General features: G+C 39.8%; 1 protein-coding gene across 6 annotated transcripts in view; it reads right to left on the bottom strand.

The window, feature by feature from the left end:
* Nucleotides 1-23,501, bottom strand: part of PIK3R1 (phosphoinositide-3-kinase regulatory subunit 1) — an 83,399-nt gene that overhangs the window by 21,499 nt on the left and 38,399 nt on the right. For 2 of the 6 annotated variants that reach the window (XM_036309159.1, XM_036309160.1), the window contains exons 3-5: nucleotides 6,564-6,656; nucleotides 6,063-6,137; nucleotides 712-843 (exon numbers count right to left, since the gene is read on the bottom strand). In XM_036309159.1, the coding sequence (XP_036165052.1) occupies nucleotides 712-843; nucleotides 6,063-6,137; nucleotides 6,564-6,656 (300 nt within the window). Of the gene's footprint in view, nucleotides 1-711; nucleotides 844-6,062; nucleotides 6,138-6,563; nucleotides 6,657-11,133; nucleotides 11,257-19,175; nucleotides 19,225-23,501 lie in introns of those variants that run through there. The other 4 variants (XM_036309161.1, XM_036309163.1, XM_036309166.1 and 1 more) reach the window with 3 other exon arrangements.

Below are 23,501 nucleotides of genomic sequence, written 5' to 3'. Positions count from 1 at the left end.
TCAGAAGCAGCAGACAGTCCATTTGTCCTTCTCATTAGAAAAGACATTGTGAGAAAGTAGAAATCTCAAGTCAAATGGAAATGTAAGAAGTTTTTGGTGTAAAGAAAAAACCACAAAAGGTTCAGGGTGTGCTGGCAGAAATCTGCCCTCTATTGAGCAGCTGCAAGTGTGATTGGCTAATTTGGAGGAGCATCAGATAAGTATCACAGGTTTTAACTTTGAAGGTTACAAACCACAATTTCCTGTCCCCAAAGCACTTTAACTGAGCATTAGCTCCTAAAACTGAGTCCTCTTCCCTCGACACTTTTTTCATGGCCACTTGAAGACAATGGTAAGAACATCCCTAGCCACTGGGGCCTAGTCCTGGTTCCCTGGACCCAGTGATGGTACCTGAAACACGGTGGCCTTCACTGATGTGATGAACTCTGTTAACACTGATAAAGGTAAACCATTAGCCACTTCAACATGTGGACAGTTTTCCTAAGCAAACGAGGAGCTGGGTCTTCTATTGGATGTTAATGGAGGGAAGTGGTACTAATGGGAGTGGGGGTAGGGTGGTGATGTAGGGTCAAGGGTGGGGGGAAGAGGGAGGAGGAGGAAAGATTCCTACTAATATTTTCTTTAAAAAAAATCATCTCTTCATATGAAGACTATACAAGCATATCCACATCTCAATACATGTTCAATGAAGTTCTCCAAGAGAAAACAAACCTTGGGCTAAAGAAATCATTTCATTGTAAACAGCTACTGGAATGACAGGATTCGGTAGGTCCGAGAGATAGCGTTTGAAAGCGTCTGCTAAAACTTGAACATCAACTGTTTCCAAGTCCACGGAGGCAGCATCTATGATAAAAACATTAAAAATAAAATTCAGACATTTTATACAATGGTTAGGCCAATTTTCTGAATGTCTGACTTAAATGTGACATATGAAAGGAAGCAATAAGGACTAATATGAGTTTCTCACAGGGGTTGCCCCTGGCATTTTAAACAATTTTTCTTTGTGTCAGTCTATCTCCAACACAGTAAGCACTTAGCATGATGGCCCTTGGCCATGATGCCAGGAGCACACTCCCAGACTTCGGGGCAATAAAAAATTGTTGTGTCCCTTCATTCATATGCTGAAGCCCTAACTCCCATATCTCAGAATGTGACTATATTTGGAGATAAGGCCTTTAAAGAGGTTTTAAGTTAAAATGAGGCCATTAGGGTAGGCCCTAATCCAATCTAACTGGTGTCCTTATAGGAAGAGGAACTGTAGACACACACAAAGACACCAGGGGTGCACACATAGAGGAAGCGCCACGTGAGGACACAGCAAGAAGGTGGCCATCTGTAAACCAGAGAAGGGTCTCAGAAAAACCAAACCTGCCTTCACCTGGGACTTCCAGCCTCAAGAACTGTGAAAAAACAGGCTTCTATTTTTTAAGTAATCCGGTCTGTGGAATTTTGCTTATGGCAGCAAAACTAATGTAGTCCCCAAAACATTTCCAGAGGGGGGTTTTGCCTAGGGATGGCTAATCATATAGTAAATGCTTCCTAAAACCTCAACAGGAAAATGTAGAATTCTTAGACTTCCTAAAATTTGAGTTGCTAAGTCCTGCACCTTAGAATTCATATAAGTGTAACCCAACAGAGTGACTGATTGAGACAGCAAGATATTATAGAATTTTAGCAATCTCAAGAATACCCATAAAAATAACCTGAGCACCTTTAACACACGATCCCCCTAATTCTGACAGGGTATTGTGATCAGGGGATTACTAATCTAACCAGTGGGCTCTGAACTATCTCAGAAGAACAGTAAGACGAGCATATCTGTCCAGCAAATCCTTCAGCTGGAAAAGAGGTCAGGTGATTCAAGAATGGGATGATACGAATCAAAGCCACTCTGAGTGCTTGAGAGAGAAACCGGCACAGTGCTCAGGAGAAAGAAGGGGTTCTGGGGCAGGAATGGCCATCCAGAAACAAGGGGCGTTTGGCTGCTGGTGAAAGATGCACTCGTGACATGAAGGGTAACTTGAAGAAAATTATCTGGAGACTCAATGGAGAAAAGGTGAGCCGATGAGCAAATTGCTACACTACATCTTTAAACTGCTTTATTAATTGTGGTGTTAAAATAAGTTGGAAAGCAGAGCTGTCGGAAGTAAAAATAATACTTTTGGTCATCTGAATTCTACTACAGCTAGAAATGTATGAGACATTATCTAGAACTAAGGTAATGTGGGACTGACTGGATGAGGCTGGAGCCTGAAGAGGATGAGCAAGAAGACGTTTGAACACAAGTGGAGGGTGGTATTCTGGATTCCGTGAACCAAGCATATTGATATAAATCACTCCAGGTTGAGCCTGAAGCTACAACAGTTCCCTGGACACATCCTTATCATAATCCAAACTTGCCCAACTAAGTAGGCAGATTTTACAAAAGATAATCACATACCATAAAGCTTGAAAAGTTCATCTCATGGAAAACGTTGGCAGTTTAGTTTGACTAAAAGAATGATTGAACTTAAAAGGTAGAGTCAAAGCGTTAAATCACTTAAATGTCCTACAAAGAACTAACGAGAGACATCACATTAGATATGTCCCAAGCGTGGGAAAGGCGATACTAGGTCTTTGGATAAAGGATCCACCCACCTCGAAAGTACTGCAACGACTTACTAGTGGACTGTCAAGAAAAATTGTGTGTGAATCACTATGGGAACATTCCGTAGCCACTGACTATTGGGCAAGCTGCTGCCTACCCTCTCACACTCCGCCCCATATGCTTCATTTACTAAGTCTCTTTGCCAGCAAATTAATTATTACTTAATTCGTTCATCCTAAAAAATGTGAGAAACCATTGGGTGATGTGGTATAAACATTTAGACACTAAATATTCCGCATGTCCCTCCATCAGGCAGGGTTCCTGCTGTCTTCTCTGCCAGAGCAATGTTGATGAGCCACATCTCCATCATGACACGTCCCAGACAGGATGCTAATGCCTGTCTCCCTGCTGGACTGAGAGTACAAGGGCACGGGCTATGGCTCTTACCTGCTCCTCTTGCCTCTCCCAGTGCCCAGATCAGCACACAGAATGTGCCTGTTCAGTGTTTGTGGGCTAAACTAAATAAAAGGTTCTTAGAGTAGGGCTTTGGTAAATGAACATTACGCTAACACCTGAGGTGTATTCCAAAGAGCCTTAACCGTCTTTGAATGAAATAGCCTTATTTTAAGTCTCTGGCAAATCCTTGCATCAGCTCACCTTACGTCAAATTCCACTAAAATTCATGACATCGTATGTTCCATTTATTTTTTTAATGTAACTTCTAAAGTTTCTTGTAGTTTCTGACCTCTGTCCTATGTCTCCTTTTTTGCATTAAAGCTCTTCCAAGAGCCATCCTTGACTTTCGAAGCTAGCTAGGTAAGAGCTGTACAATCTTTAGATCTGGGTTGGAGGAGTTCACACTCTCTCCCACCTCACTTTTCACTGAGTTCTATTCAAGACAGATAACCAGTAAACTCGCCACCGCTTCAGCCCTCCTCCAACTGGAATGGCATCCCCTCCTCAACTGACCTCACTGTTAGCAGCTCCCAGTTTTGCTGCCCAACTGCACCCCCCACCAGGGATCTGGCAATGTCTGGAGACATTTTTTTGTCACAACTGGAGGATGAGGGCATCTAGTGGGTAGAGGCCAGGGATGCTGCTAACCATTCTATCTTGCATAGGACAGTATACAACTGTTTATCCTAAAATATCAATTACAGTACTGAGGTTTAAAAGGCCTGACTTTTAGAAAATTGAGATATTATATTAGTTTTAGGTGCACAACAAAATGATTTGTATTTGTATATATTGTGAAATGATGATCACAGTAAGCCTAGTTAACAAAAATTGTTTTGATGAGAACTTTTAAAGAAAAAGCCTGATTCAGGTTAAGGAAAACCAAAATAGTCAGGAAAAAGTTCACATAAGACAAGAACAAAATAATTCATTTTAGGGCAATATAGTAGGAACACTAGTATAAGGACTTTTGGAGTCAGAACAATTTGGGTGCAAGTTAGAACTTTCCATCAGGAATAACTGATGCTTAAATCGCAAGGTTAAAATGTGGGTGAACTAAGAGAACTTAGTAGTTGGTAATAAAAGTGAGCTGTAGTCTTCCAGTCTGTCCTTTTCATCCTAAAAGGACACTGGCAATTCACAGCGTTGGTTAAAAGGTTTTTGTTCAGTGTAAGTGACTTATCTCTGAGCTTCTTCCAGAATACAATATTTTTATGAATTGAAAAATCCTCAAGCTGGAAACAGCCCTTACGGATCAACTCCTAAATTTAGATATTGCTTATCTTTTTTTTTTTTTTTTTGCCACAAAATTCACTTTTATAGCACAGGATCCAAATGCCAAATGAAACCAGTGTTCTATGTGTGTGTTTTGATCTCAAAAGGGGAAGGAAATCTGTCAAAATATATTGTTGACGTGCATTTTGGTTATTTATTCCACCTCACAAAGTGGTGTGAGGGTTGTTGTTTTTTAACTAAACTACATCATTTGTGTTTGGTTACATTTAAAAACTCAACCACTATTTCTCAAATAACTCCCATTGCATTGGTCTCTGATGTCTAAACATTTCCTGTGACTTTTAACATGTTCAACTTGACCGATTTTCTGACCAAAACATGTATCACTATTTCAACTGGCTCAGGACAAAATTCAGAGTTTCCTTAACACCCTAGTAAAGCTGTTAAAAATAAAGAAAAACAGGTCTCTCACCTAGAGTTTTATGCTTTTCAACTTCTAATGACCTACTCTGTGGGCAAGACAGGAGACACAGCAGTAAAGAGAACATGCACTGCACAGTGTAAGACTGATTTCCATGTCCAAAGTAAAAAAAAAAGTTAAGAAAAAATTTTTTTTTAAGTTTCAAACATTCAGGTGGTGCATTTCAAGTAAACTATTTACTGATAAAGATCTAATCTCCTTTTCCCCCTGAAACATCTTTTCTAAATATTTTGAAGCTGCCTCACACTTCAAATTTTCATTTGCTAACTATCATGTGGGCATTCTTTGCACATGTCTGAGACAGCTTCTTCTAAAACAGGTTCACTCTTTTTTGTTCAAATATCCATCAATTAAATAATGTGAAGAGGAAAATTATTTTTCTAAAAGAGTGTTGGAAAGAAATGAAGGATCTGAGAGTTGATATAGAAGTTGACATAAAAGTGATGGAAAATAAATTTATTCACATTTGTACAGTTTTATTCTGTCTGGCAAAAGAAGGAAGGGACAAATAACAGAACCACTACTTGGTTGAATTAACTGATGTCATTAATTGGTGTGCAGGGGCTGGGTTGTACCCACTCACAAGGGCCACTGTAACTGTGCTCAGTTCTACCCAAGCCGGAGTTCAGTGATAACAGGAGAGTTGGAAATTGAGCATGGTAAGAATATTTACACCACAGAAATGGGCAAGTGCAACCAACCAGGGCTTTTTTCCTCTTTCAGAGTTGGTTTACTAGTACACCATGGAATATAACAATATCATGATGTTACTTAATGTAAGTATGGCATGAAAAAGCAAGCAAACAAGAAAGGAAGGAAGGAAGGAAGGAAGCAAGACAGAAAGAAAGGAAAGGGAATAGGAAAGAAAAGGAAAGGAAAAAGAGATGGAAAAGGAAAAGGTCAGAAGAGACATCTGTTAAATGACACAGACAGATAAGTATTTTTTAAACTGATCCAGATGAGTTAGATGTAGCCAATGGCAGGGTCAGAGAAAGATGGTAGATATGCAGAGCCAGAGAAATCCCAAGAGGCTGTTTCTCTCCTCTGCAACTCCAGAGGCTTGTGGCTGTGATGATGGCCCACATGTCTACCGGCAGGCGTGCACACACACCCCAACACAGGAGACAAACATCAAAGGTCTGCACTGTTACCATAATAGGGCAGAGGGAGCTATGCTTGATTTCTGGGCTCCCTTCAAACTTTGAAGGTAGCATGGTTAAGTTCAAGTGCTTTGTGCTTTACCCAAAACAGAAAGGTAAGCACTGTCTTTGCCATCTGTATCCGTAGCTCCATGCCACTCACCACAATCAAGAAGCTGCCGTAATTCTGCTGGGTTGCTGGAGCTCTGTGCTCTGTATAGAGTTGAACATTCCAGACCTAGGACACAAAACAGAGTGAGCATGCGAAACACAGCTCTCTGGAGAACCTGTGAGCCTGCTGCCAGAAAGACATTCCAGTTTCCATCCAATATCTATTCTAGATGTGTACCAAATATTCTTGGAAGTCAACTCCTACTATTAATCCTATCTGGCATGTCAATAACTTTGGCAAATTTTTCTGTCCACCAAGGAGCAAGTTAATTATATTTTTTAAATTATGGAGAATTTAATAGTTTCCATAGAGTAACTACATGTTAATATGGAGCAAGAAATCAGACCAAGATTATGTCCCCAGTACACAGCAACACATCGCTTGGGTGTCTAGCACAGGATTTGATGAATGCCCAAGAGTCAAACGTAAGTTGTAACACCCATGAAACAAGGATATAACAAGTTAGCTGATTCCCTCTACCCGTCAGATTACCTTTCTTTTCAATGGCTTCTACTAGCTTGATAAGAAGAGGTGGAGCGATGTCAGGAGGGGCAAACTGTTCTGCAAGATCCGGAAGGGTCAAAGCTGCAAATAAACAAAATCCTATGATTATATTTAATTTGGGGGCAATAAAATACATCAAGCAACAATGAAGAAAATTTAATTACAAAATAATTTAGTTCTATTTGACAGTAGTAAACTCAAGCCTGAGTGAGAGAGAGCCCTGTGCTGGGCCTCCTCCAGCTGTGCCTCTTCCCACATTGTTGTGAGTTTGGGGGCCAAGACACACGGCCTTCTCTCCTAGGACACACTCAGAATCCTCATCTGGAATCCCTAAATTCCTTGCCCTGGAGGCTTCTCCTGGCCTCTTCCCCAGGTAGGCTTCCCTACCCTTGGGCTCAGAGGGAATGGAGTTTGGATGTGCAAGGCCCTGAAATGTGGCCTCCTGGTCATTATGAATAAATAACTGTACAGGCAGGAGGAGAGAACAGATTTTATCCGTTTCTTAATGTAATTCACAACTTTAAAATATTCAGACACAGGGGTACATGGGTTTCCTTTTGTATTCTTGTCTAAAGCCCCAAAAATGTCAGGGGTAGGCCAGTATCAGATTTGGGAGCCAATAGACACAATCACTGGCCACTTGGCACTCAGGTTAAGACCCCCTGTTCCTGCTTTGAAGCCTTTATCTGCTTACACTGTTTTGGTCACTTAATATCTTAAGAAATGTGACACTTTCATGAACCCACTTTTCCATGCTCTATTTACATGTTTTACTGATTACAATGCAATGATTCAAAAGAAAAAATCGAAATGGATGACACAAATGTCCTTCAACATTACATTGATAACTGTATTCTCACTCCACAATCATATGAAACATTTTAAATAAAATTTTTTCTCATAATAAACCAGAAGAGGGAGCTAAATTTCTCAAATTGCAAAATATAGGTAAAATAATAGTCTTTATGAAAGCATCTATATGTGCAACCTGCTTATTGGCTATTGATTAATAACTTTTTAGACACTTAAGGTTCATCACTGTGTACTTCAATCTAGGAATAGTTTATATAATATAAGATAGACTAAATATTTACAATTTTGTTTCAGTGAAATCTTAGGTGTGTAATTATTATAAGCCACATATCATGTTAAGCAAATTTCTAATGAGCCGTCCTCTTTCTAATACTATGAGTCTATATAAGGCAACAACAGATTTACAATACAAAAATAAATAAAATTGTGTTAACAAATTTTGACCTCAGAGAATTATGTCTAAGGTCCTTTTAGATTGCAGCATGTCCTGTGATAGACAACACCTGATCTTGCTACGCATCTCTATTAGCCATTGCAATCACCTAGGACAGTGGTCGGCAAACTCATTAGTCAACGGAGCCAAATATCAACAGTACAACAATTGAAATTTCTTTTGAGAGCCAAATTTTTTAAACTTAACTATATAGGCAGGTACACTGTTAACTTAATTAGGGTACTCCTAAGGCTTAGGAAGAGCCACACTCAAGGGGCCAAAGAGCCACATGTGGCTCGCGAGTCGCAGTTTGCCGACCACGGACTTAGGACAAAAGAAGAGCTAAATTATGGGAGAAAATCCTCAGCAGCACTGTCTAGCGCAGCGGTCGTCAACCTTTCGGACCTCAACGGACCACCAGTTGGTGACCGCTGGTCTAGTGGAACTTTCTATGATGATGAAAATGTCCTAATAGCTGTGCTATTCAATAAAGCGGTGACTAGCCACATGTAGCTACTGAGCACTTGAAACGCCACTGCTGGGGCTGAGAAACTGAAATTTTCATTTGTATTGACTTAAATTAAAATAGCTGTATGTGGCTAGTGACCCCAGTATTGGAAAGCACAGTCCTAGCAGATGACAGATTCCAGAGTTGGCTTTGTGCTATAGGGACCCCCATTATTAAGTCATCCCTGAGGACAGGGCGCCTGGACATAGGGCTGATGCACATCTGAACAATGGACATGCAAAGGTGATCGTGGGTGACTGTGTACTACTGTAACATCACTGGAACCCCTTTTTGACTTCCTGAAGGCAGGACAGATATGCCACTGACTTTCCAGACAGTCACTATGCAGACAGTTGAGTGGGAACTTTACCTCTCCTGTATTTCCTTTACCTGCCTGGGCCTATGGGCCACTTGAGACTTTGCTAGGAAATCAGAGTACCACCACAGGGCTCTGGAATTGGAATATCCAGGATGGAGTCAGTGATCTTTTTGGATTAGTAGTAAGTTTTAGGATGTGCTATTATGATAAGCAAGGTCATGTGGGTGACTCCCTGAAAAAATCCAGCAATACCATCCCCAAGTCTCTAAATCAGCGGTTCTCAACCTGTGGGTCGCGACCCCTTTGGTTGTCGAACAACCCTTTCACAGGGGTCACCTAAGACCATCCTGCATATCGATTCACAACAGTAGCAACATTACAGTTATGAAGTAGCAACAAAAATAATTTTATGGTTGGGTCACAGCATGAGGAACTGTATTTAAAGGGCCAGAAGGTTGAGAACCACTGCTCTAAATGTTAAAATGTGAGCATACCTAAAAAGCACTTAAAATACAAATGCCTTGAAAGTCTCAAATAGACTTTTTTAACTTAAAACTTTATAAAAAGAAATACTATAAAATGAAAGAGCACACTGTTTAATTTCTTCAAATTAACTATATAAAAACTATTTCCCCTTGCCTTTCAAAGATTATCAGTTCACAAAAATATGCCTTCACTGAACAAAATGAAATATCATCTTATCAGCAAGGAAAACATAAAGGTAGAGAAATGATGTGCAGAAATGTTATTAATTAGGACTCACTGTCGTTCTCTTCTTAGCCCTCTCAAACTTACAGGTCTTAGCACATGCCAAGATGCAGAAAGCTAACAGTTAAATCGTAAATCCACGAACCCACATATCCATCCAACACTCATCCAATTAACATGCCCAATTCCACCTTCTCTTCTCTCATAAATTACGCAAGCATTATGTTTTTTAAATTAAACAGCAAATCTTTGAAGTTGGCAACTGAAAATGGAATTACTTTTTATCTCCTTTCAGAATCTTATCAAAACAATCATTTCTGCAGGCAAATATGAAAGTTAAATTAAATGTTAAAGATTTCACCTAACTGTGAATTGAAATATATACCTAAAAGCTGTTATATTACTGAGTTGGCTATCTTTCTATTTCTTCACTTCAGCTTGAAGGAGGAAAAAAAAAAGGCAAATCCTTCTTTCCCCCGTTCTTTCAATGTTTCCTTGGCCAAAAAACAAACAAACAAACAAAAAAACCCAAAAAACAAAACACCAAAAACGGTAGTTTAGTTTCAGTATCCTGAGTTATAAAACATCATTTGTTTCACTCCCACAAGTGTTATATGAAGTTTCTAAAATGCGTTGTGATAACTATCAGGTATCTGAAACTTTTCTCAGAGTACACACCGGAATACTGCAAAAAGAAATAAATTAGATGTATGTGGTAGGAAGTACAGAAAATATACTGAATTTCCTACTGAATTTTTAATATTGAAAACAGCTTTATTACCTAAATGTATGAATCATCACAGCTGATCAAGGTTTTACAATGGGAGTTTCAAAAGGTAAACTTACAAGGAGACGATTTTTAAAAGTAACAATGCAAGGATTTCCTATTCTCTAGTACAATATCTGTGATTCAATCCATTTCCCCTTTAAAATATTTAAACAGGGAATATGGAAGTCCTACCCAGAAACATTTAAAATTCACATATTTTACTCCAGGCAAAAGGATCCACTAACATCAAAAGTCTAAAAAGCATTCTAAAGCAAAAATATTCATTATTTCAACAATCCTAAAATCAATGATTCCTTTAATTATATTAAATACCCAAGGTCGACATCTACTTTTCCATGAGACCTCATTTTAAAAAACTCCAACAGGAAATGACAACAGCTAGGAATTACCAAATTTGGTAAGTTGTTCTTTCAAAAGTCGTTGATAAGCCCTACATCATACAGTTCAATAAACCAAAATGTAATGTACCTAAAAAAATATATAGATCATCTATGGTGGCTATCAAACAAAATAGAAATTAGCATGTTCCTCATAAAGTTTGCACATAAATTCTCATTAGATTTCATCTTCCAGACAGATTTTTATACCTGAATGAGGAATGCTTTTTAGCTGTGAATCCTGTGGTAGCCAGTATAATAAGTCTGGGGAGGCAAGTCTGGCGAACACAGATTCTTAGCTGAATCGTTTTTTTCATCAGAAGAAATCAGTATTATGTAAGGAGAAAGAAGTAAAAAAAAAAAACAAATAGCAGTAGGGTCTAAAAGAGGAGAAGCCAAGATGTATTGTTTCCTAAGAAAAGAGGAATCGGTCTTCAGCACTGAACTAGGTGCCCCAAACTACAGAAAGAATTTTTGATGACACATCAGGTTCTGCATTTTCCACTAGCTCTATTTTCCCCCCTTTGCCCTGGTGACAACCAATCACGTAGACAGAAGAGAGCCTTCTCTCCAAACTCACGCCCGTCCCAAACCACTAACATGGACAGGCCTGAACAGTCCTTGGGCACTGGCGGTGTGTAGGAGACAGTGGCATTCCTCGCACTGCATGGTGCCAACACCGCTACAAAGTGCAAGATGAAACCAGCACACAGCCGCACCTTTTGGAGGCGGTCTCCATAAAAAAAGATATTTTAGACTTAGTGCCTGGCAGGGACGAATGGAAAGTTTAAGCTGAAATTCTGGGACTCCAGAGACTGCCCAAGCCAAGTATTTCATTACTGATGAAAGCAGCTTGGAAGTACATGAAAAACTGCCCCTTACCTTTTAAAATCTAATACAAATACGTGGAAGAGAGTGTGTATATGCAAAAGTGTGGATCAATATTAAGTCAAGATGTTTGTCTAATCTCTGTTGCTGAATCAAAACCTGATTTTTGTCTGAAACAACCTCATTACTTCAAATAAAAAAATGTACATTCTGGTGAGCAAGAATCTAACAAATCCCAATACTTTTCTTAAATAAACCTTATAAGCACACTCATACGTTACGCCTATAATGGTTAATACCCTGAACGTTTAAACGTCTAAAGCTCTATGGGCAAAGCCATAACAAATGCTGGCTAAGATACTGCAGCTAAAAAAATTAAGCGAAGCATAAAAACATTTATGGGTTCCTTAATGTGGAGCATGCCTGTTTCATGAGTAGTAGAGAAATTATTAAAAGCACAGGTTTAAAGCCAGAGAGACCTTGGTTTTAGTCCTGGTTTTGTCACTTATTGGGTGTAATCTTGGGCATGTTAATTAATTTGAACCCCAGTTTCTTAATCTGTAAAATGGGAATAATTATTAGTATAATAGTGATTCAATGAATACTATAAATCAACATGGTGGGCATACTGCCCAGTATGTAGAAAGCACAAACTAATGGATAGCTATGATTAATTTAGAATTATTCATGTAATCTTTTTCATTATTATTGTTAATAGATTTTTTTAAAATACTCAATTGCAATGGCACATTTTAAAATCAGAAAATATTATTATTAAGACAGAAAGAATTCTCGATACTTTTTAAAGGTGGCAAACAGAAAGCATATGAGAAGGTAGACACTTGCATTTTTATTTTTATTTTATGTATAAACATATTCAATATTTTTATAGAAGTCATATTTAAAATATCACATTATTTTTACTGTACTTCACATTTTCCCTATAAGGACCATTATACTAAATCTATTTGAGTTATTATTCTTCAGTTTTCCAAATAAAAAAAAAAATGAAGTTGGAATGATACTGAACTTGGTGGAAAGGAACTTTTTCGGGGAGAGGAGGGAATATGGGCAAGTAAAAATAGAAGTAAAAAGAGTAGATGTGAAAATAAATCTTCAGTCATAATTATATCATGTTCAGAGATAACTAGTTGAAAGGAATTAAAAGAATTGTCAACAGATTTAAAACGAAGTTTGCAAATCTTTTCAGATACCCTAAACTGATTAATTAGTCTTCAATATCTTTGTTTCATCTTCTCCTACTTATCTCTTCTGCTCCACAGTTTAAAAACAAATGAAGGGAATCTGAACTCCTCTACCCATTTAGTTTTATTTCTAGACAGCAAACTAGTATAGGAAACAAATAGCAGGCAAAGACCTTATTAAACATAAACAGACATTACAGCTTTGCTTCTGACGGCCTCCGATAAAACCTCAGAGTTAAGGTAACTGAAACGCAAGATTACTGAATCTTTGGCAGGCTATTAATTGTGATTCTTATCACCTAAATTGGAGTCTGATTTAAAGATTACCATTTACAGTGCATAGCAAATTAAAATGCTGAGCAGGAGATAAATGGGGAAGAAAGGGACTCACCTCTCTCTCCATCAGGAAAATAATTTATAGCTGAGTCTGTGGGATTTAGGTTAAAGATTTATAAGAAAAGTTGGTCTGTTGGCTTAGAAAGATTCCAGAGAAAGTATGACTAAGAGCACTCATCCCCACCCCCCACCCCCAGGCCCAGAGAAAGAAAGAAGGAAAAAACAGGTGACACAAACAATGGGTGCTGGACCATTTGTAGAATAAATAAGTGACTATTACTGAACATCAATTAGGAGCCACACCCCAGTAACATTCTACAGACATGCTTTCATTTATAATCTATAGCAGTTCAAAGGCGTCCTTATTATCCCCAATTTCAAGCTTAGGAAACTAAGGCTTAGAGAAATTAAGTCATTTGGTCAAGGTAGCAAAGCTCATAAGTAGTCACTCTAAGTTCAGCTTGGACCTCTTTCTCTCCACCAGAGTCTACAAACCCCATTCAGGAAAGACACCTATAATGAGTTTCCCCAAACTGCCTGCTGTCTCCCTAATTTAAAGGGTAACCAGGTATTTGATGCTTGATCCCATGAGCAGCCATAGTACTTTCCAGTGTGTGAAGTAAAGCTTCGCAGCTTTACTCCCACAAAATAAGCAAGTTGGTACAATTTGTATAATTCTCCCTCATTATAAAAACATTCTGAAATGCAAGTAATTAACACCATAAAGAGAAAGCAATGGGATCGCCTTTAATAACAAGAGGGAGTTGGGGCTCGGGGTGAGCCTTGCTGTCCCCTCGTGGTTCAGGGTGACCCTGTGGAAGCACCCACTTCTCTCCCACTTAGATCTGGTAGATTTCACATCGAAGGTATAAAATGCAAAGCTAGAAATGCTTACAAATAATTAAGCCAGGTCTTCCAGTGTAACCTGAGAAGCCCAAATCCCATAAGAATTAAAGTTCCTCGGATCAGGAGAGGGCAGAGAGGAACTGGATAGAAAGATATTACTGGTGAAACTGAAGACCAGAAAGGAGTGTTCTGATCTAGGTAGGAACCTCACTAACTGCACGGAAGCAAGCGCTGGCTGACCAAGGAGAGAGAGCAAAAGGAGGGGGGGGACTGCCAAAGTGGAAAATCTGTCCAGCCAGGCGGAACAGGCGGTTTGAAGAAAGCCTGGAGAGGAATCAGAGAAACAAACCACTAGAATCCATTCTAATAACTACAGCGAGAACAGGCTTTTCTCTCTGATGTATTAACATATGATACCAAAAAGTACAGAGAACTGTAGTGAATCCCCCATATATCCTCATCCTAGACTCCAAATGTAACATCTTACTGTTTTATTATATATCCATCCAGCAATCTCTTACCTTTTTTATACATTTCAAAGTAAGTTACAGAAATCAATTACTATGGACTGAACTGTACCCTCCTCCCCCACCAAATCCATATGTTGAAGCCTCAACTCCCAATATGACAGTATTTCGAGATGGAACCTTTGGGAAGTAATTAAGTTTAGTTGAGCTCATGAGGGTGGGGCCATCATTATGGGATTAGTGCCCTTAGAAGAAAAGATGCCAGAGACCTTCCTCTTTCCCTCTTTGCTATGTGAGGACACAGAGAAAAGACAACTGTTTGCAAGCTAGAGAAGAGCCCTCCCTAGAACCCAACCATACAGGCACCTGGACTTCCAGTCGCCTGAACTGTGAGAAACAAATTTCTGTTGTTGAAGCTACCCAGTCTCTGGGATTTCATCATAGCAGCCCAGGCTGCCTAATACATCAGTATACTACGCCCACAGAGAGGAAAGAAACCTTTAGTCTAAGGGGGAAAAAGTCAAATACCAATTCTGTATTTAGGTATTTAGCAAACATTCCCAAGGCAGTGCTTCCTAAACCCAATGTGCGTAGTAAAAACCTGCTTCGGTAGGTTAGGGCGGGGTTTAGGGTTCTGCATTTTCAACGAGCTTCCAGGTGATGCCCAGACTGCTGGTCCGTGGACCACACTTTGAGTAGCAAGGACTGAGACTAGGAAAAGTTAAGCACATTGCCCAGCACATTGGTAAAAGTAGGATTTAAAAGAATTGGTCAACTTCAAAGCCAGCCATAGCCACTCTGAATCTCAGTTCCCTCATTGCGCAGACACACCACATGACAACATTCTGGTGGTTACAACGCCAGGAAGAGCTTGAAAAACCTTTGCAGGATGTGGATGGAAGAGCACTTGGCAACAGGACACATGCACAATTACAACCTTTAGTGACCAGAGGTGTGTCTGTTCAACTTGAGCTTGGACTGGTGGGCCATTTTCTCGCCAGCACCTCAGCTTTATCAGGACTGAATCCTTGCCAGCCCACTCAGCTAGGCTAAATATTTTCAGGACAGCATTTATTAAATATTTTCTCATAAGGCTAAACTAAGCACATTCTTCCCCAAGGACGTAATGGGTTTTATTCAGCTAAATATGGCTGGCTAACATCACTTTCGGCAAGGACAAATGGACTATTCTGGTTAATCGTTCGGTGGAGAAAGAATCCAGCAAATAACCTACAAGTACATATATCTATGTACTTTTGTAACTTACATTTCAAAGGATTCCAAATGAAATCTTACTAAGATATGCTTAGTAAGTATATGAAGGCAGTTAAAGTGCTCATGATGAGAGAGGGAGAGAAAACTATCTGTGGGATTGGGAAGGAAAAAAAAAAAAGGCAAAAAAGACAAGAGGCCAGAAAATATTGAATAGAAAATTCCCTACCAGCTAATACATAAACATTACATAAGAAAATAAGATATAGTATTTAGTCAGGGTTTGTTTTTTTTAATTTAAAGCTTTTTTAAAAATCACTGATACAAAACTAAGCTATCCATGTATAATAAAGGGCACGATTTTGAGATAAAAGTAAACACAACCCCAAACAATTGTGTGAGGAATCAGAGTTGTGGTGTGTGTTTTTTCTAAATGAGCAATATACTTTCATTACCTCAGACAAATGTGATTAGTTCTGGTGGGCTAATAAATTCTCATATATCTCATGTACTGTGATCTTCTCAGTTAAAAAAAATCCATGGCTTATTCTGTTTATGATTTTCTTTATAAGTATAATGATTTTAGATGCGCCAATCTGGGCAGCAGTTGAATCATATCATTAAACTAGAGGCCCGATGCACGAAATTCGTGCAAGGGGCTCAGCCCTCGTAGCCTCAGCTGCCTCGGCCCTCACAGCCCTGGCTTCGTCCAGAAGGTCGTCCGGATGATTGTTCTGCTGTTCAGCCGTTCGGTTGATTTGCATATTAGCTTTTATTATTATAGATTCTCAAGTTTAGGATAAGAAAGCATACAATGCTAGACACTTATTTGTGCCAGACCAATCTACCCTTTTCTAAAAAACAACAACACAACAATACTGATATACAGGAGGCCCTACAGATAGAACAGAAGCAACACATAAAACATATGCCGATTACAGAAAGAAGATTGCCTGTGCACCCCAAGAGTCTCAGAAATAAGCAAAAAAATTATATATATATATAGATATAGATATAGATAGATAGGTGATCACTGAGAACTGGGTATGGTATATTTTTATAATTGCTTAAAAGTCAGCAGAAAAAAAATGTGGCTACGTCAAATAAACAAGAGCTAGCTGGTGAAAGGGAAGGAGTGAAGTAAAAAAGTAACTGGACCCAGATTAAACTACTCAAACAGTAATTTTAATCAAAACGAGTTTCTTGCTAGAAAATATACTGGTAACAATTTGTAGACAGCACATGACTACAACTTCCCAGTGAAAAATGGGAATGGTAAGGAAAAACACACACCACAACTTCCCAGTGAAAAATGGGAATGGTAAGGAAAACGTTGATTTGCTATAATGAAAATACCTGTAATTAAAAGTACCCGGTGACCGAGGCTGGGGGGGGTGGGGGGGGCGCGCGACCCAGAGGTGGCAGCAATCACTGATCACTGCAGGGTGTTCCTTTCTGCATTCTCCTCTCAGAGCCGCCTCTTTCTTAACCACCTATGCTCCACTTCTCCATTGCACCACTTGCTCTTCAGTTGAAAGGGAAGTGATAAGGCCTGAGCCATGGGAGGGAGTTTTGTACATTTTGTTCTATCAGATTAGGCCTCAGTAACTTTATGAATTATGAGCTGTCAACTTCTTTTTCATCTGCTATAGAATATGCTTCTTAGAAATTGTGGCTATAAATAAAACAACAGATGTTTTTTGCTGGCTTCAATGGGAGCTTGGGTAATTTTTTAAAAGGGGCTAGAAGTTAAGCAAATTAATTTAAAAGGCTATATTAGGTTTCCCCCTGTTGGTTACTTTTTGCATTATCTATTTCAAGGCACTAATTCATTTTAGGCCAGAAAATACTTTTGGGTGCCATTTAATGTAACCTCTTGGAGAAAACAGAAAGGGATTTATAACACATTGTATCCTTTCTGTGACTTTTATGTAAAAAAGAAAATACTCCTTACCTATGCATGGTTACTATAGCATATGAAAACAGTTGAAAAGCCATTGTGAGGTAATAGAAAAAAAAATTAGACAATAGATGAAGATATGAGTTCCAGATATGTCAATCAAAGGGGGAAAACAACTGAATAGCTCTCCTCCTTCACTTCCACATCAGGGAAGTGGGAAGGTTTAGCTAAGAAGTTGTAACATAATTCCTAGTCCTTCAATTCCATGATTGGAAGATAAAACCAAAGAGATCACATGACCAACATAAAATTACTAAATTACATTTAATCATGAGCTACTCTCAAAACAACTCTATTTTCTCTTTAGGCACTTCATTGTTGCAAATCTGGCAAAAAATCACCTGGGGGATGAATGAAGTTGGTACCAAGTAAAAAATTACTTCAAATATGGGGGGTAGGGGAGGATAAATTAAATGACATTAAATAAATTAAAAATGACACAATTTAATCATATTTCATTGGGCTACTATATATCATGAATTAGGGGGTGGGGGATGGAGATCATGAAATATGAAGGTCAGGCTGAGGGAGGTGAGGAGGAAAGCAAACAGTCACTGGCCTAGATGCTGCTCTAGTCACTTAGGTCATTTTCTTGAGTCATGATAACAGCCTTGTGAAGGACATCAGTCTCACTTTGTAGATGGGAAAGATAGAGGTTAGGTGACTACAGCAAGGTCACTTGACTAGTATCTGACAATGCAGACACCACAGCCCACGTCTGTCTGAAATTCTCTCATCATGAGGAAAATTCTATCATCATCCCCATTTTACAGAGGGGAACACTGAGATTCAGAGAGGTTAAGTGATTTGTCTGGGCTCACACAGCTGTACCAGTCAGAGCCAAGATTTAAGTGACAGAGCTTATCTGGTTTAGAAGACATAAAGTCATCTTCCTTCCAAGGACACTGACTTCCTAATCAGTGTCATCCCATGAGTTCCTTCAGGGCATACAGTTTCTGTAGAGACTGCACCTTTTATTGGTAGAGCCCAGTGCACTTCTCTGGAAACTGGACTGCCAAGAGCCAGACCACAAAGTTAGAGAGATAAGAGTTCTCTGGTTAAAGAACAGACCCAGAAAGTAGGGAGCTCAAGAAGAGCCACTCCCTGATCGACCCATTTCCTACATTCTGTATTTTAAAAATTCTATGAGATTCCACCAGATGTTGAGTATATCTGATCTATATCAACTGTCTGAGAGAACTTCCCATGCATGATGACAACCAACCCTCTTCATCCTTGAAAATCACAGTATGAGGCCAACCATTTCCATGGCCCTATCTCTACCAAGTGATCACTTTAGAAGACAAGACATAGGTATACATGAAAATAAGTCCAGAAGATCAGTATCATAAAACCATACATTTGAATCCCACATAATTAACCAATGTCACCCTAATAAATTTAAAAAGTTAGAAACTGAATTAGTTTTTTTTTTAAAAAAAGAAAGAAATCCAACAGAATATAAAAATCAGCACCAAGCAGAATTTATACCAGAAATTCAGAGGAAAAAATGGCTTTTAGTAATCTGTAATGATGAGGTCCAATTATGAGCTCTATATGTGATTTAAAATTTTCTGGTAGCCACATTACAGTGAAAATAAACAGGTTAAATCTTTTATTTAACCCTAGATAGCCAAAATATTATCATTTCAGCATGCAGGGGTGGGCAAAAATAGGTTTACAGTTGTATTACAAAGAAATAATACAAGAATAAACTGTTTCACCTACTCACAACCGTAAACCTGCTTTTGCCCATGCCTGTATAATCAATATAAAAGCTGTCAATGGGATATATTACGTTCTTCTTTTGTTCTTCTACACTCTTCGCTCATCTCAGCTTGACCCCGCCACACTCCATGGCTCAGTGTGACTGTGACCCGTGGTGGTGGACCCTGCGCAGGGTAGCATGGCTCGAGAAGACAGTCTTCGGTTTTCTCAGTGTGAATCTGGTTCTCTGTAGAAAGTGTGAGCTTTGAAATAAAACTAAAAAGTTATGCAAAGAACCAACTTCCTTATATCCTGAGAGGATCAAATAAGAGTTCTGCGTTCTTTGCTCTCGGCGCGTAAGGTATCTTAACGCTGCTGTGGAGACATTTAGCCCGGGTGGATGGGAGGGAGCAAGGGCACCTGCAGTGTTCATTCAACACTAAGAACACCAGGAAGCAGGTGTCCTGCTGTCCATCACAATGCCCAGTGCAGGGTGGGGACATTAGGAGACCTGTAAGTTGATTCTTCAGATATGCTGTGATCAGTAAAGCTGCTTCATCTGATGGTTCTCTGTCTGCTACTGGCTACCCTTAGAATGAGTATTAAGTGTGTCTGGTACCTCCTGCTAGGCACAGTAAGCTGACTGCAGCTGACATAGGTCCCATTTTCAGGGCAAGGCTGTCACAGTCTAGCTATTAAGTCAGAAAGTATAGTCTGCTGAGGTTCACATCTTGACAGCTGTGAACCTTCATCATTTCATTTATGAAATTAGTGATCATTAATATGTCTGATATTGGCTACAAATGAACAAAAGTTAATGCTAAAGGGGGAGGAGGCAGAAATGAGTACCTAGTATTGGAGGCAGAAGCAGGTGCCTTAGGGAGCTGTTTTCCCTCCTGATAAGATGGTCCACTGGCCTGTATTTTTATAGCCCGGAACCTTCGAATTCAAAGTCTCTGCTTAACACACCCTCTATCCAGAAGAAGCAGCGTTAATAAATCAATTCTTACACAATTTCAACTGTGTTGGTCACAATACTAAGTGCATCCTGGGCATCAAACTCCTGCTAAAAAGGCAGCATGACATGGGACCGTGGACAAGGACCGAGGAACTTAAGTGACAGCTTGTACTGCCAAAGGCTGTCTCCCTTGCAGCAGGTGCCCATGTGGTTTGCTCTCAGGCCTAAAGCCTTACTTTTTCCAAGTACATGGGACATGAAGCTTAAGCCCAGCTCCTAACCGACACTTCTAAGAAAAAAAATGAGTTGCACAGCTCAAATATCTGCTTCCAGTTTGGACCCGGAAGAGCAACTCTTCCTTTAAAAAGTCAAGCAGCTATTTTCTCCAAATGCAAAGTATTGTCTGGGTGTCAGAAACCGGAAGTGACAAGCAACTCCCATCTCAGATTATATGACAACATTATAAATCGCTAAAAGGTCCCGAATCAAAAATTATTATTCAGGAAAGGCAACAAGAACAGAACAGAATGGCAGTGCGTGTGCTCCTCCTCGGGGCTGAGTCGGAAGGCAGTGGATGGATGCCTGTGCCTGAATCTAAGGAGGGATGTGAGGAGCCCACCTTAAGAGACAGTTGACATAGGGATTTATCAAGTCAGCAAGGCTTTCAAGGTGTGAGTTTATGGTTTTAGGGCTTGGCCATGCAGGTCAAACCCTAGTAGCATGTGCTCCCCAGGAAGCGCACTCTCAGGAGGAAGTGTGCGGTCTGTAACGTTGTGTCCATACCACCTGCACCAAACAGCTTGAAAAGATTAATTTCAGATATAAATCAACATTTAAAGAAGGCGGTTCAAGATCACCAAGAGAATGTAAACTCTGGGAAGTCACTTATGGAATCTGCTTAAGCTCCAATGAGTCCCAAACTCATTGGACCAGGACACAGAGGATGTGACCAAAGAGTGTCTGTCTGTTCATACTCATCTATAAGGAGGTCCATTTTCCCCAAAATGTTCAAGAACTCTTGTTCAAAGAGGACAATTTGAAGATGAAACTTATGGTTGACTAGGGTCCATCTGAGACTCTTAACTAAGAAACCTTGGGTAATTTACTTAATGTAAATGAGAGAACAATCACTTTAGAATTTGTTTGACCTGGGTTTAAATGACCCCTCTGCTCCTTTTGCTCTTGGTGGTAGTGTCTCCAGAGCAGGAACAGCGAGCAGGGACGTTAATCCTGTACCCTGCGCTGTGTTGGGGGCCTGACACATGCAAGTTTTTAGTGAACACTGGTTCGACTCCTCTATGTAGAATCTTTCTGGACCTCAGTTTCCTCAGATGTAAGTTATATGGATCGGGTTATCATTTCTAAGTTCCTTTCAAGTGCTCTATGAATAGTATTATGAATTGAACTTGATTCTGGAAAAGAATTGAACAATTATGTTATGTATTTCTGCTACCAATACTGAACATGAACCCTGAAATAATGTAGCATCGAGATTTTAACACCCATCAGTATTAGTCCTTTCCTCACCCAGTACTTGAAGATAGTCTATGAATAATTCAGAAATTATAGATGAACAATAAAAAAAATGGTATGGTGTTAGGAAAAACAAAAACCAACCAACCAACCAAACAAACAAGCAAACAAAAAAACCCCAGATATTTGCCATATATAGTGACTATTTGAAAATGTTAATCAATCTGTTCTGGAAAAGTCTGAACAAAGGAAAGGGAAGGCCATTTTGCAGAACACAAGAAAAAGCAGGAGCGGAACATTTTAACTTCACAGTGTAGTATGTCCATTTTCCTAACCCTCACTGACTGTCATGCCTGTATTACTCCCCTTTGGGTCTTTTTACAGACAGCAAGCCAAAGGCATAAATGGGAATCAACATTAAATTACTAAAGGTTGGGCCTATGTTAACAGAGGTCTCTCCTCCAGGGTTACATTTGCATTTCAGCAGGATCTGTGGTAAACAGGAGGGGGTGAAATTTGTGGGTCGAGGAAACTTCATAGCTCTTCGTAACGAAGAGGCAACTTCTACTGTCCATCTGTCCACATTTCATTGAGTTATGAATCCCTTTCCTTGCTGAATTGGGAAAACAACCGGATGTGAAGGTAAGCTGGGCCTGGCTGAGCCACGCAGCTCTCACCTGTCTGTTGCTCCCACCGCAGACTGTGGGCCATGCATCCTACATCCCTGGTGGTACCCATCACAGTGGTAGCCTGCCTGCCTTTCCCTGGTGGCCATGCCCTGAGGAGGACACTCTCTCTCACAGGACAAGTACTAGTGCCTCACTGCCCCCCCCCCCACCCCCCCCAATCACACACACACACAGAGCTGACAGGTCACGGAGCCACAATAGGCTGGTGAATACACTGACCTTCTTCAATAGGGAAAAGCCTACAAAACTGAAAAACAGGAGACCGTCCTCAGCATCTCTGTCTTCCTTTCCCAAACTGGCAATATTTTTCTGCCTCCATTATTTCATTCTCTTGCCAACCCTCCTTTTCAATCCATGAACTGTTCAGCGCCTTGTGGGCCCTCTGTCTCCCCTGTTCAAAAACCAGCCTCCCTGACAGGGTCTGATCAACAGCCGCCCTGCAATGGGAATGACCAACTAAGCTTCTCGTGTTACCACATCAGATGGACCTGGTGGATGTTAATAGGGTCTCCAGCCAAATTTCCTAATTGCAGAATTCCAGGCATAATCTTCTCTGAAAACACACATGCACATGTATGACTCCTCAGTGCTTTGCTATGAATGAGTCATTGAAATGTGTCTAAATAAGATCATTAAAACACTCCGGTCAATGGGTTCAGCAGAGCTGAGACCAGGTGAGCATATAGGACACCCACCCCTGCTCACTGTCAGTGCTTCAACACCATCACCTTCAGACCACAATGGCAAAAATTAAGTAGTATAACAATAACACCTTAAATTTCTGTACTATTTAAAAGATTACAAAATGCTTTTATACTTTTTTTTAACCCTCAAAACAGAGAGAGGAAGAGAGAGAGAGGGAGTGGGAGAGGGAGAGGGAGAAGGAAGAAAGGAATGAAGAAAGAGAGAAAGAAAGAGAGAGAAAGGAAGGAAGACAAGTTAAAAAGAAAAGCAGGGATTGGAGGTCAAAGTAGAGAAAGGCAATAGATTAGTAAGTAAGTAGTAAGTTCAGGCTACTTTCATTAAAGAACAGAAAAACACCTACTTGGGGTAATCCAAGTTGCTTTGAATCAGGTGCTGTTTTATTTTTATTTTTTAAAAATATATTTTATTGATTTTTTACAGAGAAGAAGGGAGAGGGATAGAGAGTTAGAAACATTGATGAGAGAGAAACACCGATCAGCTGCCTCCTGCATACCTCCCACTGGGGATGTGCCTGCAACCAAGTTACATGCCCTTGACCGGAATCGAACCCCGGACCTTTCAGTCCACAGGCTGATGCTCTCTCTATCCAATG

This window comes from Myotis myotis, unplaced genomic scaffold (genome assembly GCF_014108235.1).
Source record: "Myotis myotis isolate mMyoMyo1 unplaced genomic scaffold, mMyoMyo1.p scaffold_m19_p_5, whole genome shotgun sequence".
Taxonomy (NCBI): domain Eukaryota; kingdom Metazoa; phylum Chordata; class Mammalia; order Chiroptera; family Vespertilionidae; genus Myotis; species Myotis myotis.
The sequence above is the reverse complement of the archived record's forward strand: the minus strand, read 5'-3'. Positions and strand labels throughout refer to the sequence as shown.